The sequence below is a fragment of the Arachis stenosperma genome, chromosome 6, assembly GCF_014773155.1.
Source record: "Arachis stenosperma cultivar V10309 chromosome 6, arast.V10309.gnm1.PFL2, whole genome shotgun sequence".
In the NCBI taxonomy this organism is placed as follows: domain Eukaryota; kingdom Viridiplantae; phylum Streptophyta; class Magnoliopsida; order Fabales; family Fabaceae; genus Arachis; species Arachis stenosperma.
The window spans coordinates 14929426-14951806 of NC_080382.1; the positions used below are offsets into that span (position 1 = coordinate 14929426).

The 22381-nt window shown below is 30.6% G+C and overlaps 2 protein-coding genes across 2 annotated transcripts; both read right to left on the minus strand.

Annotated features, from left to right (window-relative positions):
* Positions 1-884: 884 nt before the first annotated feature.
* On the minus strand, positions 885-3386 carry LOC130932483 (phosphopantetheine adenylyltransferase 2-like). Its single transcript, XM_057861814.1, has 3 exons — positions 3236-3386; positions 2536-2630; positions 885-1396 (listed from the first exon to the last, which is right to left on the minus strand). Exons 1-3 carry the CDS (start codon positions 3332-3334, stop codon positions 1312-1314), a joined length of 279 nt encoding a protein of 92 aa, XP_057717797.1. The 5' UTR covers positions 3335-3386; the 3' UTR covers positions 885-1311.
* Positions 3387-3621: 235 nt separating this feature from the next.
* Positions 3622-7302, minus strand: LOC130932651 (G-type lectin S-receptor-like serine/threonine-protein kinase SD3-1). The gene is made up of 2 exons (XM_057862027.1): positions 6438-7302; positions 3622-6256 (listed from the first exon to the last, which is right to left on the minus strand). The coding sequence occupies exon 2, from the start codon at positions 6148-6150 to the stop codon at positions 3865-3867; it is 2286 nt and encodes a 761-aa protein (XP_057718010.1). The 5' UTR covers positions 6151-6256; positions 6438-7302; the 3' UTR covers positions 3622-3864.
* Positions 7303-22381: the final 15079 nt, after the last annotated feature.

Sequence of the window (22381 nt, forward strand, 5' to 3'; positions counted from 1 at the left end):
CAAGTTCTTTTCAGGACTTTGGTGGATATGGGGAGCAAGGAATAATGACATATTTAATCCCCATGAAACTTGGCCTTCGGAAAAAGTGATTTGTCTGGCATTAACTTCAGAAAAGGAGCTTAGGAATATTTTTGAATTACAACGTATGTCCCTTCCCTCTACTCTAAATGGTTTTTGGAATTCCCCATCCATTGGTACTTTTAAGATTAATTGTGATGCTAGTTATTTTGGTTCGGGTGATAGTGTTGGTTTTGCTTGTGTTATTAGAGATTGTAATGGGAGTTGGCAAAAGAGGTGTTTGGGAATGATTGAGAGTAATAGTATTCTTCAAGGAGAATTGTTTGCTATTTGGAGAGGATATCTCTTAGCTTGAGATGTGGGTCAACGAGATGTTATTTGTGAGACGGATTGTGTGGAAGTATTTAATCTTGTTACTCAATATGGTTTTGGGTTTATTGATCCATTGGTGCTCAAAATAAGAGATATCATGCATTGAAATTGGCGTGTTGACTTTCATTTGATTATGAGAGATGCAAACACGGTGGCAGATACTATGGCAAAGATGGCGATGAAGTTACAACTTTCGCATGTGGAGCTTCTTTCACCTTGGGAAGAGTTTAAGAGTAGTCTTAAACGGGACTGCCCCTCTATTTAAGCAGTTCCTTGTTTTGTTTGTTTTGTTTTTCTTTGTTTAATTTATTTCAGTCACAAAAAAAACAAAGTTATTTTCATGATAGATGAGAATATAGAATATAGAATATAGAAAATAATTAAACAGCAAATCTAAAAAATGTACTTCAAAAAAAATATTTTACTACCCTTTTTCATCCATAATGTCTTCATGTATAACTCAATTAGTTTGCTCACTATTGTTTTTATGCACAATTTTCTTAACTTATTTTTCTATCTATTTTATAAAAGATTAACTTCCACCAATTTGTTCTAGAAATGAATAAAATTCAGCCAAAAGAACATAAGACTATATAATTAAGATAGATCTTCATCATAGGTCTCCCATGATAGGAATCTGAACTCTCACCTTCATGAAAGGCAAAATGATACAATCAATTTCTTGGTATAATTAATGAACCAATACTTAAATACCATGTCGAATTTTCAATCACTTAATCATACTTTTGCAGTATTGATCATACTTAATCATACTTTAATATAGACCTAATGAATGGTATAACATGTATCATTAAACAGTAAAGCATTCAATTTTACTCTAAGAACATTTACATCTATTATTTGATTTCAGAATTATGATGCATTATATTGTTTTAAGGTCATGGTTTTCATTATGATGCATTATGGCGCGAAAGCATATTGAATTCCAGTAGTTCTAACTTGAAGAGCTGTAGCATCTCCAATCTTCTTTAACAGCAGAGGATCCCTAACATACAGTATAAATTCATTATAATTATGGTTAACCACTAAGGAATAATCTTAATGCAACAATAACCATAAGGGTATACCATGAAAACAAAAAAGCACTCATCTTTTAGTAGAAATTTAGATGCTAACCAATGAAGTACTTCTTCATAACCAGGGACGGATCCAAGTATAGAGGTGTGGGGGCAAGCGCCCCCACTACAATTTGAAATTTTTTTGAGTAGTATATGATAATAATATTTATTTGCCCCATTAAATTATTAAATTTGACCCCACAATATTTTTTTATTCAATTTTTGGTATTTAATCGTCAATTTAAAAATTTTATATTAGATATTCGAGAGATTGATCAATTCTCATATTTAAATGAAATTAGTGTTCTTTTTTAAAATTTAACTCAAAGAAATATTATTTATCTTCTTTTCAAATTAGCTTTAATTTTTGCATAGCAACTTTATTAATTGAAAGAACTTTTTTAACTATGAATATCAATAAGAGTCGGCTTCTAATTGTGTTGAAAGTGAATTTCTAAATAATTGTTTAGTAATATATATGGAAAGAGAGAAATTTTGATGGTAGTGTTAAGAGAAAAATTACTTAATTTTTTAAAAATATAAAACCTAAAATAATATAATTTTAAATTATATATTATTATTTAAATTATTATTTTAGTATTTTAATTTGTATATTAGATATTTTGAAGGCTAATCATATTTTACAATAATAAAATATAATCATAACAATAATTATGCTATATATACATATTATCTATTAAAATATATATTAAAATATAAAATACACAATGAAAATAAGTTAAACAATATATGTATTTATACACAGATATATAGTGATTAATACATAATTTAATATTTAATTTTTTTTATACACATATTATTTTTATTATAAAAATTATTACTATGTTATATAAATTTTGCCCCCACTATTAAAATTTTCTAGATCCGTCACTGTTCATAACCAGTGAAGTACTGAAATTATTAGAAACTGAAAAGAATTCACAAAATTTGTGATAGTAATGAACCTGCTCAGTTCTCTATCAGAGCAACACTCTAATGATCATGATCAACAAGATCAGGAAACAACAAATAAAAATGGCATAACACAAGTTTGCAGATTACAAACCTTACAACCACAGCCTCCAAATCCACATCCACAATAGAAGGCCCACAAGGATCTGTGATTGGTACAGCTTGCACTTCTAGTTCTGGCTTGATAGACTGCATGTTTTTGTAAACCAATTCCAAATAGAAATTTATATAAGATATTTTTTTCTTTCAAATAAATCGTAAGTGCTATGCAATTGATGGATGGATGCGGATTAGGACACCATTTTCTTGCCCTTCCACCCTTAGAAACTAACAATACAAAGAAGTTCACCCATCATGAAGAGGCTAAACTTCTCTTGGCTAATGATAGATTATTTTTGATAAATTATATGTAAGAGTATAAGGAAAACTATCATTGCTGTTGTATCTATACAAGGTTTCAACATTGTATATATCCTTTCCTCAATAGGTTGTATCAGTTCAGCAAAGTGCAAAGTGGAGAAGGATTATATAAGAAAATTACAAATCTAAAAGCAAAAGCAAAACATGAATAGATGAGGGAAAGAGCTCTTTTGTGAGTAAAATCCATGCACCATAAATTATAATTTAGTAATAAGGTGATCTTTTATCTTATAGTTGAAACTACCAGTAAACAGGCTCAAATCTCAATCATACAATGTTTAAATTAATGAGCTCCTGTACAATTTAATAGAGAAGATTAGAAAAATAAATAAATAAATAATAGTTTTTTTGTTTTGAAATTAAAAAGAAATTACCTTGGCCTCACAGCTAGTAACACTTTCAACGGCAAGATATCCACCACCATTCTTCTCTTCCATCTCCGCCGGTGAATCTCCACCAGTTAACCATACCATAGAAAATATTCAAATATATGTTGTAGCACAATAACAATTACCATGGTCAAGATCATTGATTTATAATTTATATTCCATAGTACAATACTTTACTGCTTGTACAAGAGGGCTTTCGTGTTGCAATAAGGTAAATAATGTTCAATATTCTAATTAATATTATATAATTTGTATAATCACTCACTAGAATGGAATGCACCAAAAAGATTGAGAAATCAGAAACTAAACTTATATCTTAGCCTACTTTATGCTTAACAATAAACAATATTTAATAAGCAGAAGTTTTTCTATTGAAGGGGAAAAATGGACAGAAAAAAAGGACTTTAAATTAATGCAGATCCTGAAAATACCAAATGAACACGGCCTTCAAAGTTTATAGTCACAACCCCAAATATGTTAAGGGGTAAAAAACTTTTTTTTTTTCACCTAAACGTTAGTCTTAGTCCAACTACTATACATGTTGAGTATGAAGGTGACTAGAGCTGTAAAATAAAATGAACAAAGTTCCTACAAATTTATTTGGAACATCACCACTACTGAATGTCAGATTCTGAAACATCATCTTCTTGTGTCTCAGATTCTTCCAGCAATGGTCTGTGGCCAGAAAATGGAGGTGGTGCAGGATCAACACTCAATGTTCCATCTAATACTCTCACTACCTCCAACATTGAAGGTCTTTGACGTTCATCGCTTTGTAGGCACCAGAATGCAATTCTCAACACCCGTTCAAGTTCATTTGAGTTGGCACCACCTTCAATTCTTTTATCAATGACATTTGCAGCATTCCCTTCTATCCATTCTTTATATGACCACTCACAAAGTTCTGTCTGATCTCTACATCCGGTCAACAAGGTTAGGACTAACATGCCAAAATCTGCTATGTCCCTCTCGGCCGAAAAACCAGAGTACACAGCCTTGCCGTCTACTATTGCAAACCCAAATTCACTCACCTTGGCTTCTAAGTTCTCATCCAACATGACATTTTCACACTTCAGATTTCCATGGCTTATAAACTCCCTGCATTCAGAGTGAAGATAATTGATGGCCTTGGCCACACTTGAGCAGATGTCAACTCTCTTTCTCCAAGTCAGTTTCTTGCAAAGAGGGGAATCGTCTATATAGTTCTGAAGAGAACCGTTTTTGACGTACTCGTAGACTAAGAATCTATGATTGAACTCACAACAATAGCCCTCCAGCTTCACAAGATTCCTGTGGTGGATGCTTCCAATCTTCAGAACAGCACTCCGAAACTTCCTGTCATCTATGGGTGCATTCAGCTCTTTAACTGCAACAAGAGATTTGTTTGGTAGCATGCCCTTGAACATATTTGGTCCAATCTGATCCTTGAAGTCTTCGGTGAGGCTCTTGATCTCTGAAAAAGATAATGCAACTAAGCCCTTTGAATTTGCACCTGCGGAAGCTAAATTTTCTTTCCTCCTAGTAGAAATTTTTCTTCTATAGATGTAGAAAACAATTCCAAGCTGAATGATAACAACAACGAAACATGTGCCTGAGGCTGCTCCTATTAGACAAGGAACACAAAATCTAGGAGCTTGTTTGGTTGGAGGTGAGCTTCCAAGTGTGGGATTTACTGCAAATGGAAATGAACATCTCTTAACAAATGATACCGAGCTTAGAGACGGATCTGAATAACCAGTGACATATTCAGATTTCTTTATTGAGCATTGGGGAACACCATCATTAGAAAAGGTTGCGACCGTACACCTTGAATCATTCTGGCACAATTGCATACATTGATGCAGGCTACTTATGATACCCGGACCATCAACAGGGTAAATTCCATATAGGTGTGTGTTCCAATATGTCATCATAGTGGAACCAGGTTCACACTTCTGTTCATATGGAACCAAACAGGTCCCGGTGTCGGTCTGCTCGAAAGGGCACACACAATCAGCAGTACCTGAGGGAGACAAAACACAGACCCCTTGTTTACCACAAGTTGCAAAAACCTTGCACTGATTCTCAACAGCTTGCCAGACAGATCTCCATGACTGTGAAGCCTCCACCCATGAATATAGGCGGAGATTGCCATCGACATCTATCCTAAGAAATCGGTAGTTCACAGATTCATTATGGTCCTCCCCAAACACACTCCAAACAACATTAGAACTGTTGTCTAAAAGTTGTAGAGCTCCATTATTTGTCAGATATGCAGTGAGATTCGAAGTGGAGGGGCTTTCGCTTATCCAGTAGGGAATATTACTTTCCCAGCGAAGCATAAGGTGTCCCGAAACATTCATGGAAAGAGTGTAGTAACTGGACACTAGATCCTTAGTGGCAGCACGAAGCGATTTATCACAAGATAGATACTGTCCTGGGAGAAGTGTATCATCTGGATCATCAAAACTTTGCCAAATTATCTTTTGCTTTCTGTCCATCAGAACAAGATTACCATTATCAAGAAGAGAAGCCGACACGACACCCTTGTTACTGGTGTTGCTGTTCCATGCTATCATTCCTTGATCATCAAACAGGATCATATCTCCATTTGTGGTGATTTGGAAACAAGACTTGTTACCTACTGCAGTCTGAAATCCAGCAGTCCACACCATTGTTTGTTGGCTATACGGTATAGACTTGTTGTTGAATCGAATACCAATACTAAACTGGTTAGGTTCATCCGAAATGTTAAAGAACCCGACTGCAAAATTACCATTTTTGGAAACCCAGCTGCCATTGTCAACCACACAAAGCTTAGAACCTACTGGTATGTCAGCCCTCACAACAGGATATAGCAAGAAGCAGATGGATACACATAACAATAGTGGTGACCTAAGGTGAGAATTATGTTCAAGCATATCTGTGTATGCTTAGATTGACAAATTAAGATGAATGATCCTTATTCCAAAAGTCACATCTAAATGTAAAGATATTGGTTTCCACCTTGGCAATTATACCAAACACCTGTAGAGGGATAATAAAAAATAAAGTGTAAGTAAAATGTCTTTGTCAAGCCCCCCAAGTGTGGTTCGGCAGTGCAATGATAAAAGCTCACACATGCATAGTATCTTTGAAAATTAGGCAAAGAATTGTCACAATTTCTAAAAGAACTACAGTGGAAGAGAAAAATGCTCAAGTATGGTACCTGAAAGAATAGTACTCCAAACTCCAAAGCTCAGAAATTCAATAAGCCACCACAGAATGTTGCCATGAACTTCAACATGATTGCAGTAAAGTAACTTGAAACTTCATAGGGTATGTAATCCATGTATGAGTTGTATATGCAAGGACAAAGATAGGAGACCCTAAAGTGGAAGCCTTTCCCGAAAAAGATGAATTTGAGTGCCGAAAATTGGTACTTTATGCAGAGATGGGAACCAAATTAAACCAAAGTGGAGCACATTTTGGAGAATGGAATCACTTTCTCAAGGTTCAAACTTGAGCATGAGCCTTGAAAATGAAACTTCATAAGCATAGAGCAATTCCAATTTCCAACAAGAAGAGAACTTCAAAAAGGAGAATGCGAAAAAACACAAGCTTTGAACTGACACAACAATGTTGATGATGGCTCAAAAGAGTTATCTTTCCATTTTTCTGAGCCAGAGAGAGATAAAGAGATCTGAATGTAAAATCCCAAAAAGGAGAAAAAGGGAAGGGGGTGTTAAAGCTTAGAATCAGAAGAGAAGAATATTGAACTTGAATGCAACAAATCTCATGACCCCAGATGAAAATTTTCTTCCTTTTTTTTTTCTTTTTCCTCTGTATTTTATTAGAAGCAAACACAACTTAGCTGAAAGGGATCAAAACTGAAGACCTAAGAGGACAAAGAGGGAAGTAGCAGAAACACTGAGAAGCGAGAGATGAACAAACGTTACAAAGAACAGAGTTGTTAAGTTGGTAATGGATTTGGAAAGGACATGCAATTGAGGAGTGTGAGAAGTGTGAGGGAAAATGGGGAGCTTGGATTTGTGGGTTCAGATTTGGAGAAGGAAAAATGAGCTATAAACGGTAGAGAGAGAGAGAGAGAGAGAGAGAGAGAGAGAGAGAGAGAAGAACTGGGCTTGTGAAATGTAGTGTGTGTGTGTGTTAATGTGAATGCGTGTGTGTGAAGTGGAAGAAGGATAAGAATACCAGAAAATGAGGAACAAAAGGAAGAGGAAGAGGAAGAGGAAGAGGAAGAAGAACAATTTTTTTTTTCTTCTTCTTTTTTTTTTTGGTGACTTGGAAGACTGATTTATTAACGAAGAACACGAAGAGTGAAGCTAAAATTTTAGTTTGAAAAAACATAGATTTCATTGCCAGACAGCTAACAAAACATATCATTTTCTGTCCATATTTAGTCCATAAACATATTAAAAAATATTTAAAAACATATTAAAAAATATATTATTGACTAATATTAATAAAAAATATTCAAATTCTTAATATTTTATCTTTTATATATTAATTAATTAATTTGTGTTAATAAGGTAGTAAGTTTAATTTATTTAATATTTAACTTGTGTATAAAAATGTTAAGTAAATAAATTATTTTTATAATTAAGATTAATTAAGTCTTTTTTATATGTCTTCTCTTTTTTCTTTAATTTATTTTTTATATAATAATAAATTATTAGATCAATTTAATTAAATTTGATTATTAAAATAATTTGGTTATAGAATATTATTATTTATGTATTAAAGTTTTCTAACAATTGTTACTTCTTGGCCTATTAGAACTAGAATATTGCGAGAAATTAAAAAAATAGTAAAAAATTAAAAAAATTTTGAAAATGAAAATTTTTTATATTTTTTATTAGTTTTAACTTTTAATGTAGTGAATAAATTAAAAAAATTAAAAGTTTTTACTTTTATCACCCTTTTTCTTTACCGTTCACTTTGATTACAATACTTAAGTCTATTTGTTTGGGTAAATAATTTAATTAAGTTCTTTTTGATAAAATAGTTTAAATAATAAATGATTATATTAAAAGTAATTTATAAATAAATTATTTTGTATTTAAATTTTTAATTTTAAAAGTATTTATTTTATAAAAATATAATAAAAAATAATAGTATTATAAAAAAAATTATTTTCTTAATTTTTTCTATAAATTTTTAAATAACTTCTTAAAAAACTGTAATTTAATTTTAAAAATTATACTAAACATTAATATTATTATTTTTTATAAATTAAAAAACTCAAAAAAATTATTTTTAAACCTTCCCAAACGGTGTTAATCATGCACACCTTTTCAAGAACTTCCACTCTAAATTCTTCACTTTTGTGGTAGCTGTTAACAATTGCCCCTTGGCTCAACCCAAATTCATCATTTACTATTGATTAACTTTAAGCCACCAGAGAGAGCTATATGATGTGGAGCTATGTATGCCTATTTATTCTAAAATAACTATAAGGAATTATTTTTTAATCAGTTAATATTCATTAATATTTTATTATAAAAATATTTCTTTTAAAATATAGAATTTGTGATTTAGAATTTAAAATCTAAAACAAAAAAAATTGTTGTTATTAATTAAAAAAATATTTCTTAACTAAACTCGTATAAATTATATTAAAGGCTTCTAATGATGAAGTTCTAAGTTAGCTGGGTTAAAAAAAAGGTGCTATTTATATAATAAATACAACACATTTAAAATATTATATTAAAAAAGAAGAAGAAATATTTCAAAAGCTTCAACCTCAATACAAAATTTAGAGAGACATTACTAAAAAAAGAAAGAATAATATGTAAAAAATATAGAGAAAGAAAAATAATAAAAAATTATCAAAAATATTATTTTTAGTTATAAACTAAATTTTTTGGTTTAATAATATATTTTAGTTTATTTTTTAAATATTAATAATTAAAAATAATAATTTTTAATAATTTTTTAATATTTTTTAAATATTAATAACTAAAAATAATAAATTCAAATGATCTAATATTTTAATATTTTTTAAATATTAATATGAATTGATGCACGGCAAGCTAAGCTTTTCCATTACAGCCTTTAAGACAAATGTACACGTGTGACCACGTGAACTAATTAAGCTAATATAGTTTATTATTACCCAGGAATAAATATATAAATTTCCCTTAAATCTCTGTACCATGTAGTAGTTGACTGAGGGTTATGGTATAATTACTATTATATTATACTAACCTCTTTTTTAACACCAGCAAGATTCTTATTATATGCATATCATAAAATAATGATATGGGGTGTTAAATTAAGATCATTATAAAATTGCTATAAAGCTAACCATATGAAACAAACCTATGGAATTGGCTAGACAAATAATCCTAGCCAGCTACACTATGCATGGGCACGAGTTAATTATAACTTACTAGTCACCCTTTACATGATTAAAATAATAAATAAGGAAGGGAGATTCACTTTTGATATATCCTTTTTCTTTTTTATTTTTATGAAAAGAATAATTTTTGTTAAAGTATGAGCGAAAAGCGCTGGTTGAAAACATAAAGTGGCATTTTCTTTTAATTTCTTTAATTCTTAATTAATAACAAAATAGATCCGCTAATTACTTTATTAATGCCCTTGTATGACAAGATAGCTTTACGTGATTGAACATTGTTGCAAATATTGTTGATTTTTTTTATTATTATTATATATAGGGTTAGATGTGAATCGCATAGTAAAATACAATTTGGATGAATGATTAATTTTATTATATGACTCACTTGCATTTTATGTGAATTAATGTGTCTTTTACAATATAATATACATGGTGTAAGTAGGAGGATTTATTTTTCACTAACCAGTAACCACATAACTAAATTTTTATTCTGTTAAAATTGCATAATTGATATATTGTTTTTTTTTTTAAATTAACCTGGAAGCAATCATTAATAAGGAAATAGGGCCCCAAAGTACCCTCTCGATGGAGTAGTTCAACAACTAATGCTCGTGATTGAATTTAAACTTTTGTTTTATTATCCTAGTGTAATTTGATTATAGGATAAAATATTATTTTAATTTTTAATATTTGATTTATATTTTAATTTAATTTTTAACATTTTAAATATCTTATTTTATTTTTTAAAAATTTTAAATTTAAGTCTCAAAAAAATTTAAATAATTTAAGATTGTTCTACTATTGAATTTGACATTCACAATTAGTATATTTAAGAATAAATAACATTTAATTTAAGTATATAAGTAAAAAATAATCATTAATATACAACAACAACAACAACAAAGCCTTGTCCCACTAAGTGGGGTCGGCTACATGAATCAAACGACGTCATTGTACTCTGTCATGTATCATGTCTACAGAGAGACCGTTTACATGTAGATCTCGTTTGACCACCTCATGGATGGTCTTTTTAGGTCTTCCTCTACCTTTCGCCCTTTGTCCATCTTCCATCTCATCCACCATCCTGACTGAATGTTCTATCGGTCTTCTTCTCATATGTCCAAACCACCTGAGACGCGATTCAACCATCTTTTCCACAATGGGTGCTACTCCAACTCTCTCCCTTATATCTTCATTCCTTATTTTATCCAATTGCGTATGACCACTCATCCATCTCAACATATTCATCTCTGCCACACTCAGCTTATGTTCGTGCTCCCCTTTAGCCGCCCAACACTCCGTACCATACAACATAGCCGGTCTTATAGCGGTGCGATAGAATTTACCTTTAAATTTTAAAGGCACTTTTTTGTCGTATATAAAACTAGATGCACTCCACAATTTTGACCAACCTGCTTGGATCCTATGATTTACATCCTATTCAATCTCTCCATTATCCTGTATGATGCACCCAAGATACTTAAAACTTTTAACTTTTCCTAAGATGTTTTCTCCAATCTTCACCTCTATATTGGGATTTTCCCTTCTCAGACTGAACTTACATTCCATATATTCCATCTTGCTACGACTTATGCGCAGACCATACACTTCTAAATCTTCTCTCCATAACTCCAACTTCTTATTTAGGTCTTCCCTTGACTCTCCCATAAGGACGATATCATCGGCAAAAAGCATGCACCATGGCACAGGATCTTGGATGTGCTCTGTGAGTACTTCCAAGACTAATGTGAAAAGGTATGGACTTAAGGATGATCCCTGGTGTAATCCTACACTAATAGGGAATTCCTCCGTCACACCACCTTGAGTCTTCACACTAGTTGTGACCCCATCATACATGTCTTTAATTGCCCGAATATATGTGATCCTTACTCTTCTCTTTTCTAAAACCTTCCATAAGTCCTCCCTTGGTACCCTATCATACGTTTTTTTCAAATCAATAAACACCATATGTAGATCCCTTTTATTACTATGATACCTCTCCATCATCCTTCTTAATAGGTATATCGCTTCAGTGGTAGATCTTCCTGGCATAAATCCAAATTGGTTCTCTGTTACTTGTGTCTCTTTTCCCAACCTCCGTTCTATCACCCTTTACCATAACTTCATAGTATGACTCATAAGCTTAATCCCTCTATAATTTTCGTAACTTTGTATATCCCCCTTATTCTTGTAGATAGGTACCAAGGTGCTCTTTCTCCACTCATCAGGCATCTTCTTTGACCTTAAAATCTCATTAAAAAGCTTGGTTAACCAGTTGATGCCTTTTTCTCCAAAGACCCTTCCAAACCTCAATCGGGATATTATCAGGTCCTACTGCCCTACCATTTTTCATCTACTTTAGAGCCTCTTTTACCTCGAAGTCTCTAATTCTTCGATAGTAATTAAAGTTTTGATCTTCTTCCCTTGTGCATAATCGACCAAGACTCGGAAGAGTCTTCTGTCCCTCATTAAATAACTCGTAGAAGTAGCTCTTCCACCTTTCATTAATCTTCTCCTCTTGAGCCAACACCTATTTATCCTTATCTTTTATGCACTTAACCTGATCCAAATCTTTCGTTCTTCTTTCTCGACTCTTTGCGATTCTATATATACCTTTTTCTCCTTCTTTCGTGCCCAAAGACTGGTAGAGACCCTCATATGTTCTTGTTTTTGCTTCACTTACAGCCACTTTGTCTCTTTCTTAGCCGCCTTATATTTTTTCCAGTTATATGCATTGTGGCATAAAGACCACTCTTTAAAGCATTCTCTTTTTATCTTTATCTTTTCTTGTATACTCGCATTCCACCACCAGGACTCCTTGTCTCTTGGTCCTATTCCTTTAGATTCACCAAAACTTTCTTTTTCTGTTTTTCTAATAACTTCTGCCATCTCCCTCCACATCTCTTACGCGCTTCCATTCCCATCTCACTTTGCCTCTTCTCCTACCCGTCTTAGGAAGCTTCTTTGTTCCTCACCTTTCATCTGCCACCACCTCGTCCTTGGGTTCTTCGTATGATGTCTTTTTCTCAACTTTTTCTCAACGTGAAAATTCATGATGAGCACCCTATGTTGTGTTATCAAACTCTCTCCCGGGATAATTTTACAATTAATGCAAAATTTTCGGTCGACTCTCCTCAACAAGAAGTCGATTTGAGAGCTTGTCATGCCACTCTTATAGGTTATAAGATGTTCGTCTCTCTTTTTAAAACATGTATTTGCGATGAGAAGATCAAAGGTTGAGGAAAAGTCCAAATTAGTTTTACCCTCGGCATTGATCACCCCGAAAACATGGCCGCCGTGAATACTCCCATATCCAGTCACTTCTCTCCCAACATGGCCATTTAAATCTCCTCCTAAGAAAATCTTATCTCCCAAAGGTATCCCTTGAACCAAACTCTCTAGATCCTCCCAAAACCTTATCTTCTGTTGTTCGTCCGAACCCACTTGCGGTGCATAGGCGCTAATCACATGGAAAGCACCTCCTTCCACCACAAGTTTGATAGAGATGATCCGATCTCCCACCCTCTTGACATCTATTATGTCTTTCTTCCACTGCTTATCCACAATTATTCCAACCTCATTCCTATTCTTCACCTTTCCTGTATACCAAAGTTTGAAACCAGAAGTATCCAACTCCCTAACATTTGCACCAACCCATTTCGTTTCTTGTAGGCACATAATGTTAATCTTCCTCCTTGTCATGGTGTCCACCACCTCCATGGACTTTCCTGTTAGAGTGCCTATGTTCCATATGTCCCAAATCTCAACATTCTGTCGCTTCGACCTTTACCTTTTACTTTGTGAACTAGCTTATTTACCATCGTCCGTTCACGAAAACGCGAGAATCCTTGCTCATTTAACACTACATCCGGGCACCGATGCAGCGGCTCTTGCTTTGACACCGTACTCGAGCCATACGGCGCGTTGCTTCCGGGCAACGACCTAGTTTTAGCGCAATAATGTCTTTGATTCATGTCATGAGGTTCGACTATATTTTTATGTTGGTTGCCGAAAACCTAACACAACCCTCCTCCTTTATCCGGGCTTGGAACCGGCTATGTAACGCAAGTGTAACATAGGCGGAGTTAAAAAATAATCATTAATATAATAAAAAATTTAATTTTGAAGCATTGATGATTAATTGATAGAATTTAAGATTTTTTTATAATAAAAAAATTAAGAAAAAGAAGTATTACAAAAACTTTTTTATTATGTTTCTTTAACACAATAAAAAAATATGACTTAATAATAATATTATTAATGTTTACGTCATTCATTCAATTAATTATTTACGTATTTAATAATAGAACAATATTAAATTCATTTAAAATTTTTTAGAATTAAAATAAAACGTTTAAAATGTTAAGGACCAAATTAAGTTAGCATTTAATCCAAATATTGAAGACTAAAATAGTATTTGATCCTTGATTATATTATATTATTATGGATCTTGCTAACTTGTCTCCTAAAACATATGTTAAAGATATCATAAAAAATATTTTATAAAAATTATTAAAAAATTAAATATTTTTATATTTTTAATGCATTAAATATATCAAAAATATTTTAAAATTTATTATTATATTTTGAAAATATGATCTTAAGACATAAATAACTGAATCCTATTATTATATATACTAATATCAATTAAGGCCTAACTAAAACTAATAGGAGTTAAAAAAATGTGATGCATATGTGTTTTGGACGAAAATCTATATACTATATGAAGATATGCATGTAATTAACTGAAATTATATAGCTTGATTAAACTTAGTTGCATATCGCGATAAAACTACTCTTCGTGTGTATAATTATTGTATACCCAATATTAAAAAGATAGTTTGACTTTTTTTCTATTTTATTTTACCTTCTTTTCTATATTATATATCATAATCATTGGAAGGAATTTGGAGTGCATATTTTGTTTTTTTCTGAATAGTCTTTTTTATATATATAATTTATAAAATAAAGTTTATAGCTTTTTATTTAAATTAAAAGTAGTTATCGTTTTTATTACTTTCATATTATTTGTTATTATATATATTTAATAAACAAAAAGTAAATTAACAAAATATATGAGTGCTTAATAATAATAATAATAATAATAATAATAATAATAATAATAATAAAGTGATTCAGAATAAATTATGTTGGCATCTGCATGACTGCATGATCGAGTAAGAATTTCTCCCTTAACAATCAAAGGTCAAGTTAGAGTTAATTAAAGTCAAAGCTAATAAATAACACGTGATAATAGCAAAGTCGTTTAAATAAAAAAAAGGATAAAGTATATTTTGAGAAAAAAATTAAATAGATCTCCGAATTTATAATTTAGAGATATATAAAATTTTTATTAATAAAAAATATAAAAAGAATTATTATTTTTTAAAATGTGAGACAGTTAAATTTATTTTTAAAATATATAAGGATAAATAGTTCATTTAAAAAAATTTAGGTGTCTCGAATTTTAAAAAATAAGAGACATTTTTATATTTTAATTAGTCAAGAATTTATTTATTTTTGAGATAAAAGGTCAAAGACCTATTAATTGTTTCTTCTATTTTTTATCTTTAAAATTTACTAAAAATTTTTTATTTGTATTAAATCTATTTTTGGCAACTAATTTTTCAAAATACACAGGACTAAAATAATTTCACATGAATAACTTTAACGTAAGTAAATCAAACATAATTATCATATACTGAACTAATTTTAAATCTTTAAAAATTTAATTGTTAATGATATATTTAATACAAATAAAAAATTTTGAGATAAAATTAAAATAAAATTAAAATTAAGAATATTTTTAAAATTTTTTATAAATTTAAAAAATACTTTATCCTAAACAAATTACATCTTAGCTGACAGTTAGATTTTTAATCTGATAATACATATTTGATAAAAGAGATAATACATAAATTTAGTCATTTGCCTTAGTATTGGTATGCACCACTAACTGCGAATATTTTGTTGAGTTGTCATGTTCACGTTAGATATATTTCGAATACGATATTTATCGATATTTGTCTAACACACGTGTTTGCTGTGTTCAACCGTGTTTTAATAAAATATAATTTTTTTTTAAAAATACATTTAAACACATTTAAATACCATTACGTGTCGACATATATGTTCAGTCTTATTTTTAATATGTATTAATTATATTTTTAAAATAAATTTAAAACAATATATATTATTATTTATTAAAACAAAAATATTTTAAATATTTTATATAATTAAAAAAATACTAAAAAAATTAAAAAATTATTTTATATTTTAATATTAATAAAATATTAAAATATTATTATAATTTATTTAAAAATATTTTATATTTTATATTTTTATATCTTATAAAATTTTAAAATTTATGTATTTACATATTTCATATTGGATCATATCTCATGTTCATGTCGCTCTCGGTGACTATAGATTCCATAACTTTTGTTGCTTTGTTGCCTTTCTCTACCTCTGCATCTTTATGTTGACTTTTGTGTCACGTTTCCGTAGCAGTCTAGCAGGTATGATATTTTTAGAACTTAGAACAACTCAGAAGTATGAATTCATTCATTCATTCATTTATTTTTCTTCTCTACTTATTATTATTATTATTATTATTATTATTGACAGATACTTTTTATTATGGGCACCACTTAAATAAAGATCCCAAAATTGACTTTATGGTAAAGACGCCTACGTGGCAAAATCTAAGCCATACATTCTAAAGCCACACTTTTCTTCTAAAAACCGTAACTCTTCAAAAGCGTCACCTAATAGAAAAAAGTAAATTAGAAGATTTAAGAGATGAAATAATTAAGTTATCAAAATTAATAGATCAAAAATTAATGATTTTAACTAATATCAATTGTAATGACACTGAATTCTTAAAATCAATACAAAATGATTTTTCTCAAAATCTTTATTTTACTATAAGTTTCATTGAAGGACTTCAAAAACCTGAAAAAACTTATATTTCACATGGAGTTCCTAAAAAATGTTATTATGGAGACAATTATCCCCATCTTCATCATACTTTTAATCCACAACTAAATTCTATAATAGATATGCTTGAAGAAATATTAGTTTCTCTAAAATTTCAGAAAAATAAAGAAAAAGAAGAGTCTAATATAATAAACAAAATTGAGCAGATTTTTGATAAACATTTCCAAAAAGAAATTCCTAAGAAAGAGGAAACCCAAAGTAAAATTGATATAACAAATCTAAAGATTAGACCACCCCTAAAACTATGAATATTGATGAAAAATTAGAAGAAGTTACAATGCTTTTTAAACAATTAAAAATGGCTCAAGAAGACAATTTTGTGGAACAAGGTTTTCAGATTAAAGAAGAACCAGAAATTTCTGAAAGAGAAGAATATGTGTTAGACTATTCAAGTGATGAGGAACCAGTAAATCCAGTACAAGTAAAAGATGAAGCTGGAACATCTGGAAATAGTAATCAAACCCAATATAAATGGGAAACAAGTTTTGAAAATTATGCTTTTAAAAAAGGTTTTATGAGCAAAAACTCGAAATATACTAAAATACCATCTAAATACGTTCCTAAAATCCAAGAGCTAGAGGGAGAAAAAATGCTTGATTTAGATTGCAAAAGAAACGAAAAAGAAATTTTCGAAGATTGGATGAACTCTTTTCTATTAGAAGCTTATACAAACCCAAAATTAAATGATTTATCTGAAATGGATATCTGAAATTTCATAGGTTTCCACACAAAAGGAACTATAAGAAATTATATGTTATCAGTAGATAACAAAATAATAGAAGAATTAACTGAAAAAACAACAGCTTATGATAAAATTGCATACATAATGAGGGTTCTATACAAAGAATTTTTTGGAAAAAATGTCATAGATCATGGAAAAGAAATCTCTGAAAGAGAGTATTTAGAGGCAAAAAATCATTTGGCCAATATTCAAATATTCGATCTTTGCCATATAGAATCCTATATTTGTGAATATAGAATATATTATTATAAATTAAAAGAAGAAGATAAAAATCATTATCTTAGCATGTATATCACAAAACTTCCATATCCTGCTAATGAAATTATTATGGGAAGATTTATAAGAGAAATAAATAATAAAGCAATTGAAAATAATTTTGGTGGAGCAACTTTCGCTATAAGAGAGGAAATAAAAGAACGCTGTATGCAAGAGGCTACTCAGAAAAGATTTAATAATATAATTAGAATCTGTTGTCAAGATAATGAGGAAATTCCTCAAAAATATGGTTCTAACAAAAATATTAGAAAATACCATCCTTATAAAAATATCCAAAGAAAAAGAAAATATCACTTTAGAAAAGAAAATATTATCCAAATTGGAGAAAAAAGAGATATTTTAGGGAAAGAAGTATCGATAAAAAACAAAAAAACTTCTGCCCAAATAAAAAAGAAAACTGTAAATGTTGGTATTGTCAAGAAGAAGGACATTATGCAAATGAATGTCCAAAAAAGAAGGATAAAAAAGGCCTAACTAAACAACTGGAAATTGCAAAAACTTGTTTTATGGAACCTTTAGAAGAATCTGATGATGAACTAAAATATATTTTTGAATATGTCTCAGAAACAGACTCAGAAACAAACTCAGGAACTGAGTAATAGTGCTACATTTATTACTGTAAAGATTACAGAAAAATTTATTAATGCCTTCATAGACACAGGGGCAACAAAATGTTTCGCAAGTTCAAATTTAAAACTTGACTGGAAAAGGTTAAAAATCCACTAAGAATTAGAATAGCCGATAAATCTATACACAAAATTAATTTTAAAACAGAAATGGTTGAAATCTTCATTCAAAATTACAGATTCATTATTCCATCTATATATAAATTAGAATCTGGAATAGATTTAATTATAGGAAATAATTTCTTAAAACTATATCACCCTTTTATTCAAGAATTAACATATATAGTTCTAAAAGCCCCATATGATTCCTCTCTAAATCAAAGGGCAAAATTAATAAAAATCCCAACCACTACTATAAACAAAATTTTAAAATTCAAAATATTTTCTATTCTAGAAGAATGTTATTTAAACCTATTCTTCCAAATAAAAACTCCAAAAAATAATCTTGAAATTAAAATAGAAGAACTTTTAAATGAAGTCTGTGCTGAAAATCCCTTAGATATTAAAAATACAAACAGAGAATTAATAAGCATTAAGCTAAAAGTTCCTACAAAGGAAATAAATATTCCAAATAGAATTCCCTATTCAGCTAGAGATAAGGAAGAATTTTCATCTGAATGTAAAGATCTTTTGGATAAAGGAATTATAAGACTAAGTAAAAGCCCTCATGCGGCCCCAGCCTTCTATGTTGAAAACAATAATGAAATTAAAAGAGGAAAACGAAGAATGGTTATTAATTATAAAAAAATGAATGAAGCAACCATAGGTGATGCTCATAAGCTCCCAAGAAAGGATTCCATTCTAGAAAAAATCAAAGGAGCAACTTGGTTTTCATCGCTCGATGCAAAATCAGGATATTGGCAACTTCGCTTAGACGAAGAAACAAAGAAATTAACTGCCTTTACTTGTCCAACAAAAGAATCAACCGGAGTATTACTCTACGAATGGAATGTCCTACCATTTGGACTAAAACAAGCTCCAGGTATTTATCAAAGATTTATGGAAGAAAATTTAAAAGATTTAAATGATTTCGTTCTAGTTTACATTGATGATATACTAATCTTTACAAAACAAGATGAAGAAGATCATCTTCAAAAATTACTAATTGTCTTAGAAAGATGTAAGGAAAAAGGTTTAGTCCTTAGTAAAAAGAAAGCTAAGCTAGCAAAACAAGAAATAGAATTTCTTGGATTAATTCTATCTTCTGAAGGGAAGTTAAAACTTCAACCAAATGTATTAGAAAAGTAGATCTATTTCCTGATAAAATGGAAGATAGAAAACAATTACAAAGATTTTTAGGATGCATAAATTATATTTCTGATCAAGGATTTTTAAAGAATATAACAGATTATACTAAAAACTTATTTTCAAAAATAAGCATAAAGAAAATTTGGAAATGGGAAGAAAAGGATAGTCTGCAGATTCAAAAAATTAAAGAACTTTGTAAAAATCTTCCAGAACTTTATATTCCAGAAGAAAATGACTATTTAATAGTTGAAACAGATGCTTCAGACAAAACCTGGTCAGGTTGTCTAAAAGCCAAAAAAGCTGAAAAAAGCTTGAACAAAGAAAAAGAATCACTAGATTCTAAACATTCTTCAAAAGAATTACTATGCAGATATATTTCTGGAACTTTTACAACAACAGAACAGAGGTATACTACCCACGAAAAAGAAACTCTAGCAGCAATAAAACTATTAAGAAATGGAGGATAGATCTTCTTCCCAAGGAATTTCTTTTACGAACAGACTCAAGTTATTTAACAGGTTTTATTAAATATAATTTACAAGCTGATTATAATCAGGGTCGTCTGGTAAGATGGCAAATGTTCTTATTACAATACCCAATAAAAATCGAGTATATTAAAGGAAATAAAATATTATTGCAGATACATTAACAAGAGAATGGAGTTCATTGTCAACACAATGAATCAAGAAATCCAGAAGCTTGAAAGAGAGCTTGAAAAGTGCAATCACTGTCAGCAGCTAAAAGCTCAAATTCAATCCATCAAGAAGGCAATAGAAGCCATGAAAGCAACCCAGCAAACAACATTAGCTGCTTCAATACCAATATTGACAACACCATCAGAATTCAGCCAGCTAAGCGTGGTGGACCAACCAAAATTGAAAAAATTTCTGAAAATAAAACTCTGGCAGAAATAATTAAAAAATCAACTCAGGACAAAAAATATTATGTCATCTATAATGGCCCAATGAAAGGAGTTTATGATGATTGGGCAAAAGCAGCCCCATTTACTCACCAACCCAAAACTATTCACAAAGGAGGATTCTTGACAATAGAAGAAGCAAAAGAATCCCTCAGAAAATATGAAGCGCTCCATCCCGAGCAAATTCTAAAAAGAGCAGAGAAAGCTCCAGTCCAAATCCAAAGAACAGCCCAAGCCCAAAGGACTGGACTAATGAAAAATATCCCTACAAGGGCCGAAATAAATGATAAGAAAAGGGTCTGCAGATCAAACTGTAGAGAAACCTTAAATCTGGTTCTAAACTGGACTCTAGACAAAAGAGCAACATTGGGATATTATCCCATTAACAAAGAACAGCTAACAAAGCTGGTAATCTTCCCAGAGGCCTCACCCTCTGATACATATCAGTTTTTCCAATACGGATTAATTGATACGATTCTAATTTTGACAATTTAAATATTATCAAAGAATTTCCTGCAGGTTTTATAGATGCAGTGAAAAAATTTAAAAATATGATTGATGCAAGAGAACCAAGGGATATATCCCTAAAATTTACAAGTAGTCAGCCAATCTTCAATGAAGAAGGAGAATGTTTGATCCCAGCATTTCAAGTAGTTTTCATGTCAGTCTTCCCAGGAGATTTTCAACCAATAGAACAAGTTCAAGATCTATCAATTTATAGCGACGAAGGTAGATTAGCCAGCACATTGGCAAGAGTCTTCGAGAGAGCCCAAAAAATAAACAAAGAATCCAGAACAAGAATAAACTACAAAAGTAGAAACACTCTAATTGTTTCTAGTAAGAAAAACCAAATTGAATCAAGAGAGATGAGACTCCTAGTAGATTTTGAATCAGCATTTTACAACTTTTCTGGATTACTGGAAAAGCTTCCTGACGGGATAAGGAGGAATCTATGCCATTTACTAAAAGACAAAGAAGACCATAGGTGCCAGCTATGCACCTCAGAAATGTCTGAAGAAAGCAACAATGTTGAAGACCCCACCCACGTGGGAAAAGAAGAGGATGAGACATCTGAGTCATCCATCAACATTATTGTTGAATGACGTAAGAGCTTACATCACAAAAGCACCAATAATGTAGTTGGTGCAAATTAAGTGCTCAGTGACGCATGCAATGACGTCACAAGTAGGGTAAGGATGGGATTTGTCCATCAAACCCAACCATTATAAATAGAGTGCTAAGTCATTTGAAGAGGGGCAGAAATCAGAAAGCAGGAGGCTAGAAGTACTCACAAGCCAGGAGGGCAAAGAGGAAGAAGCCAAGGCGATTCTGAAGTCTGACCACCAAAGTCATTAGAAAAATAATTCTAAGAAATTCCCCTCTGGAATTAATTTGTAAAATCTCCCCTCTGGAGAACAAAACACATATTGTAAAATAGCAGTAAATAAAGAAGTTTATTCTCCAGAAAGGTACATCTTTATCTCAATCTCTTTAAGTTATGAATTATTTAGAAGATATAGAAATAACTGAAGAATCTGATTACTATAAGCTAACTGCTTTACTTGATAATGAAAAACAAGCTATCTTAAAAACATAATTAGATCTTAAACCCAATGATAATTTTAACAAACAAAACCCTTTAAAAGAAATCTTTAATAGAAAAAATATAATATATTATGGAAAAATTCAAATTGAAACTCCGATAAAAATACAATCTGCAAATGGGGAACTTGAAATGGCCCTGATAAATGAACAAGATGTAAATAAACAAATTGGAAAAATTAGAGATCAACAAAAAAGATCTAAAATCGGATGGATTCATATTAGTACCATTCAAGTTTTAGTTAAATCCACATACATGAAAGGAATTAATTCTCCAATAAGTCTAGCAATTTGTGATAAAAGAATCACTAATCCTAGAGACCAAATAATTGGAATAATCCATGGTAACTTAGCAAATGTAAATGTTAAATTCAAT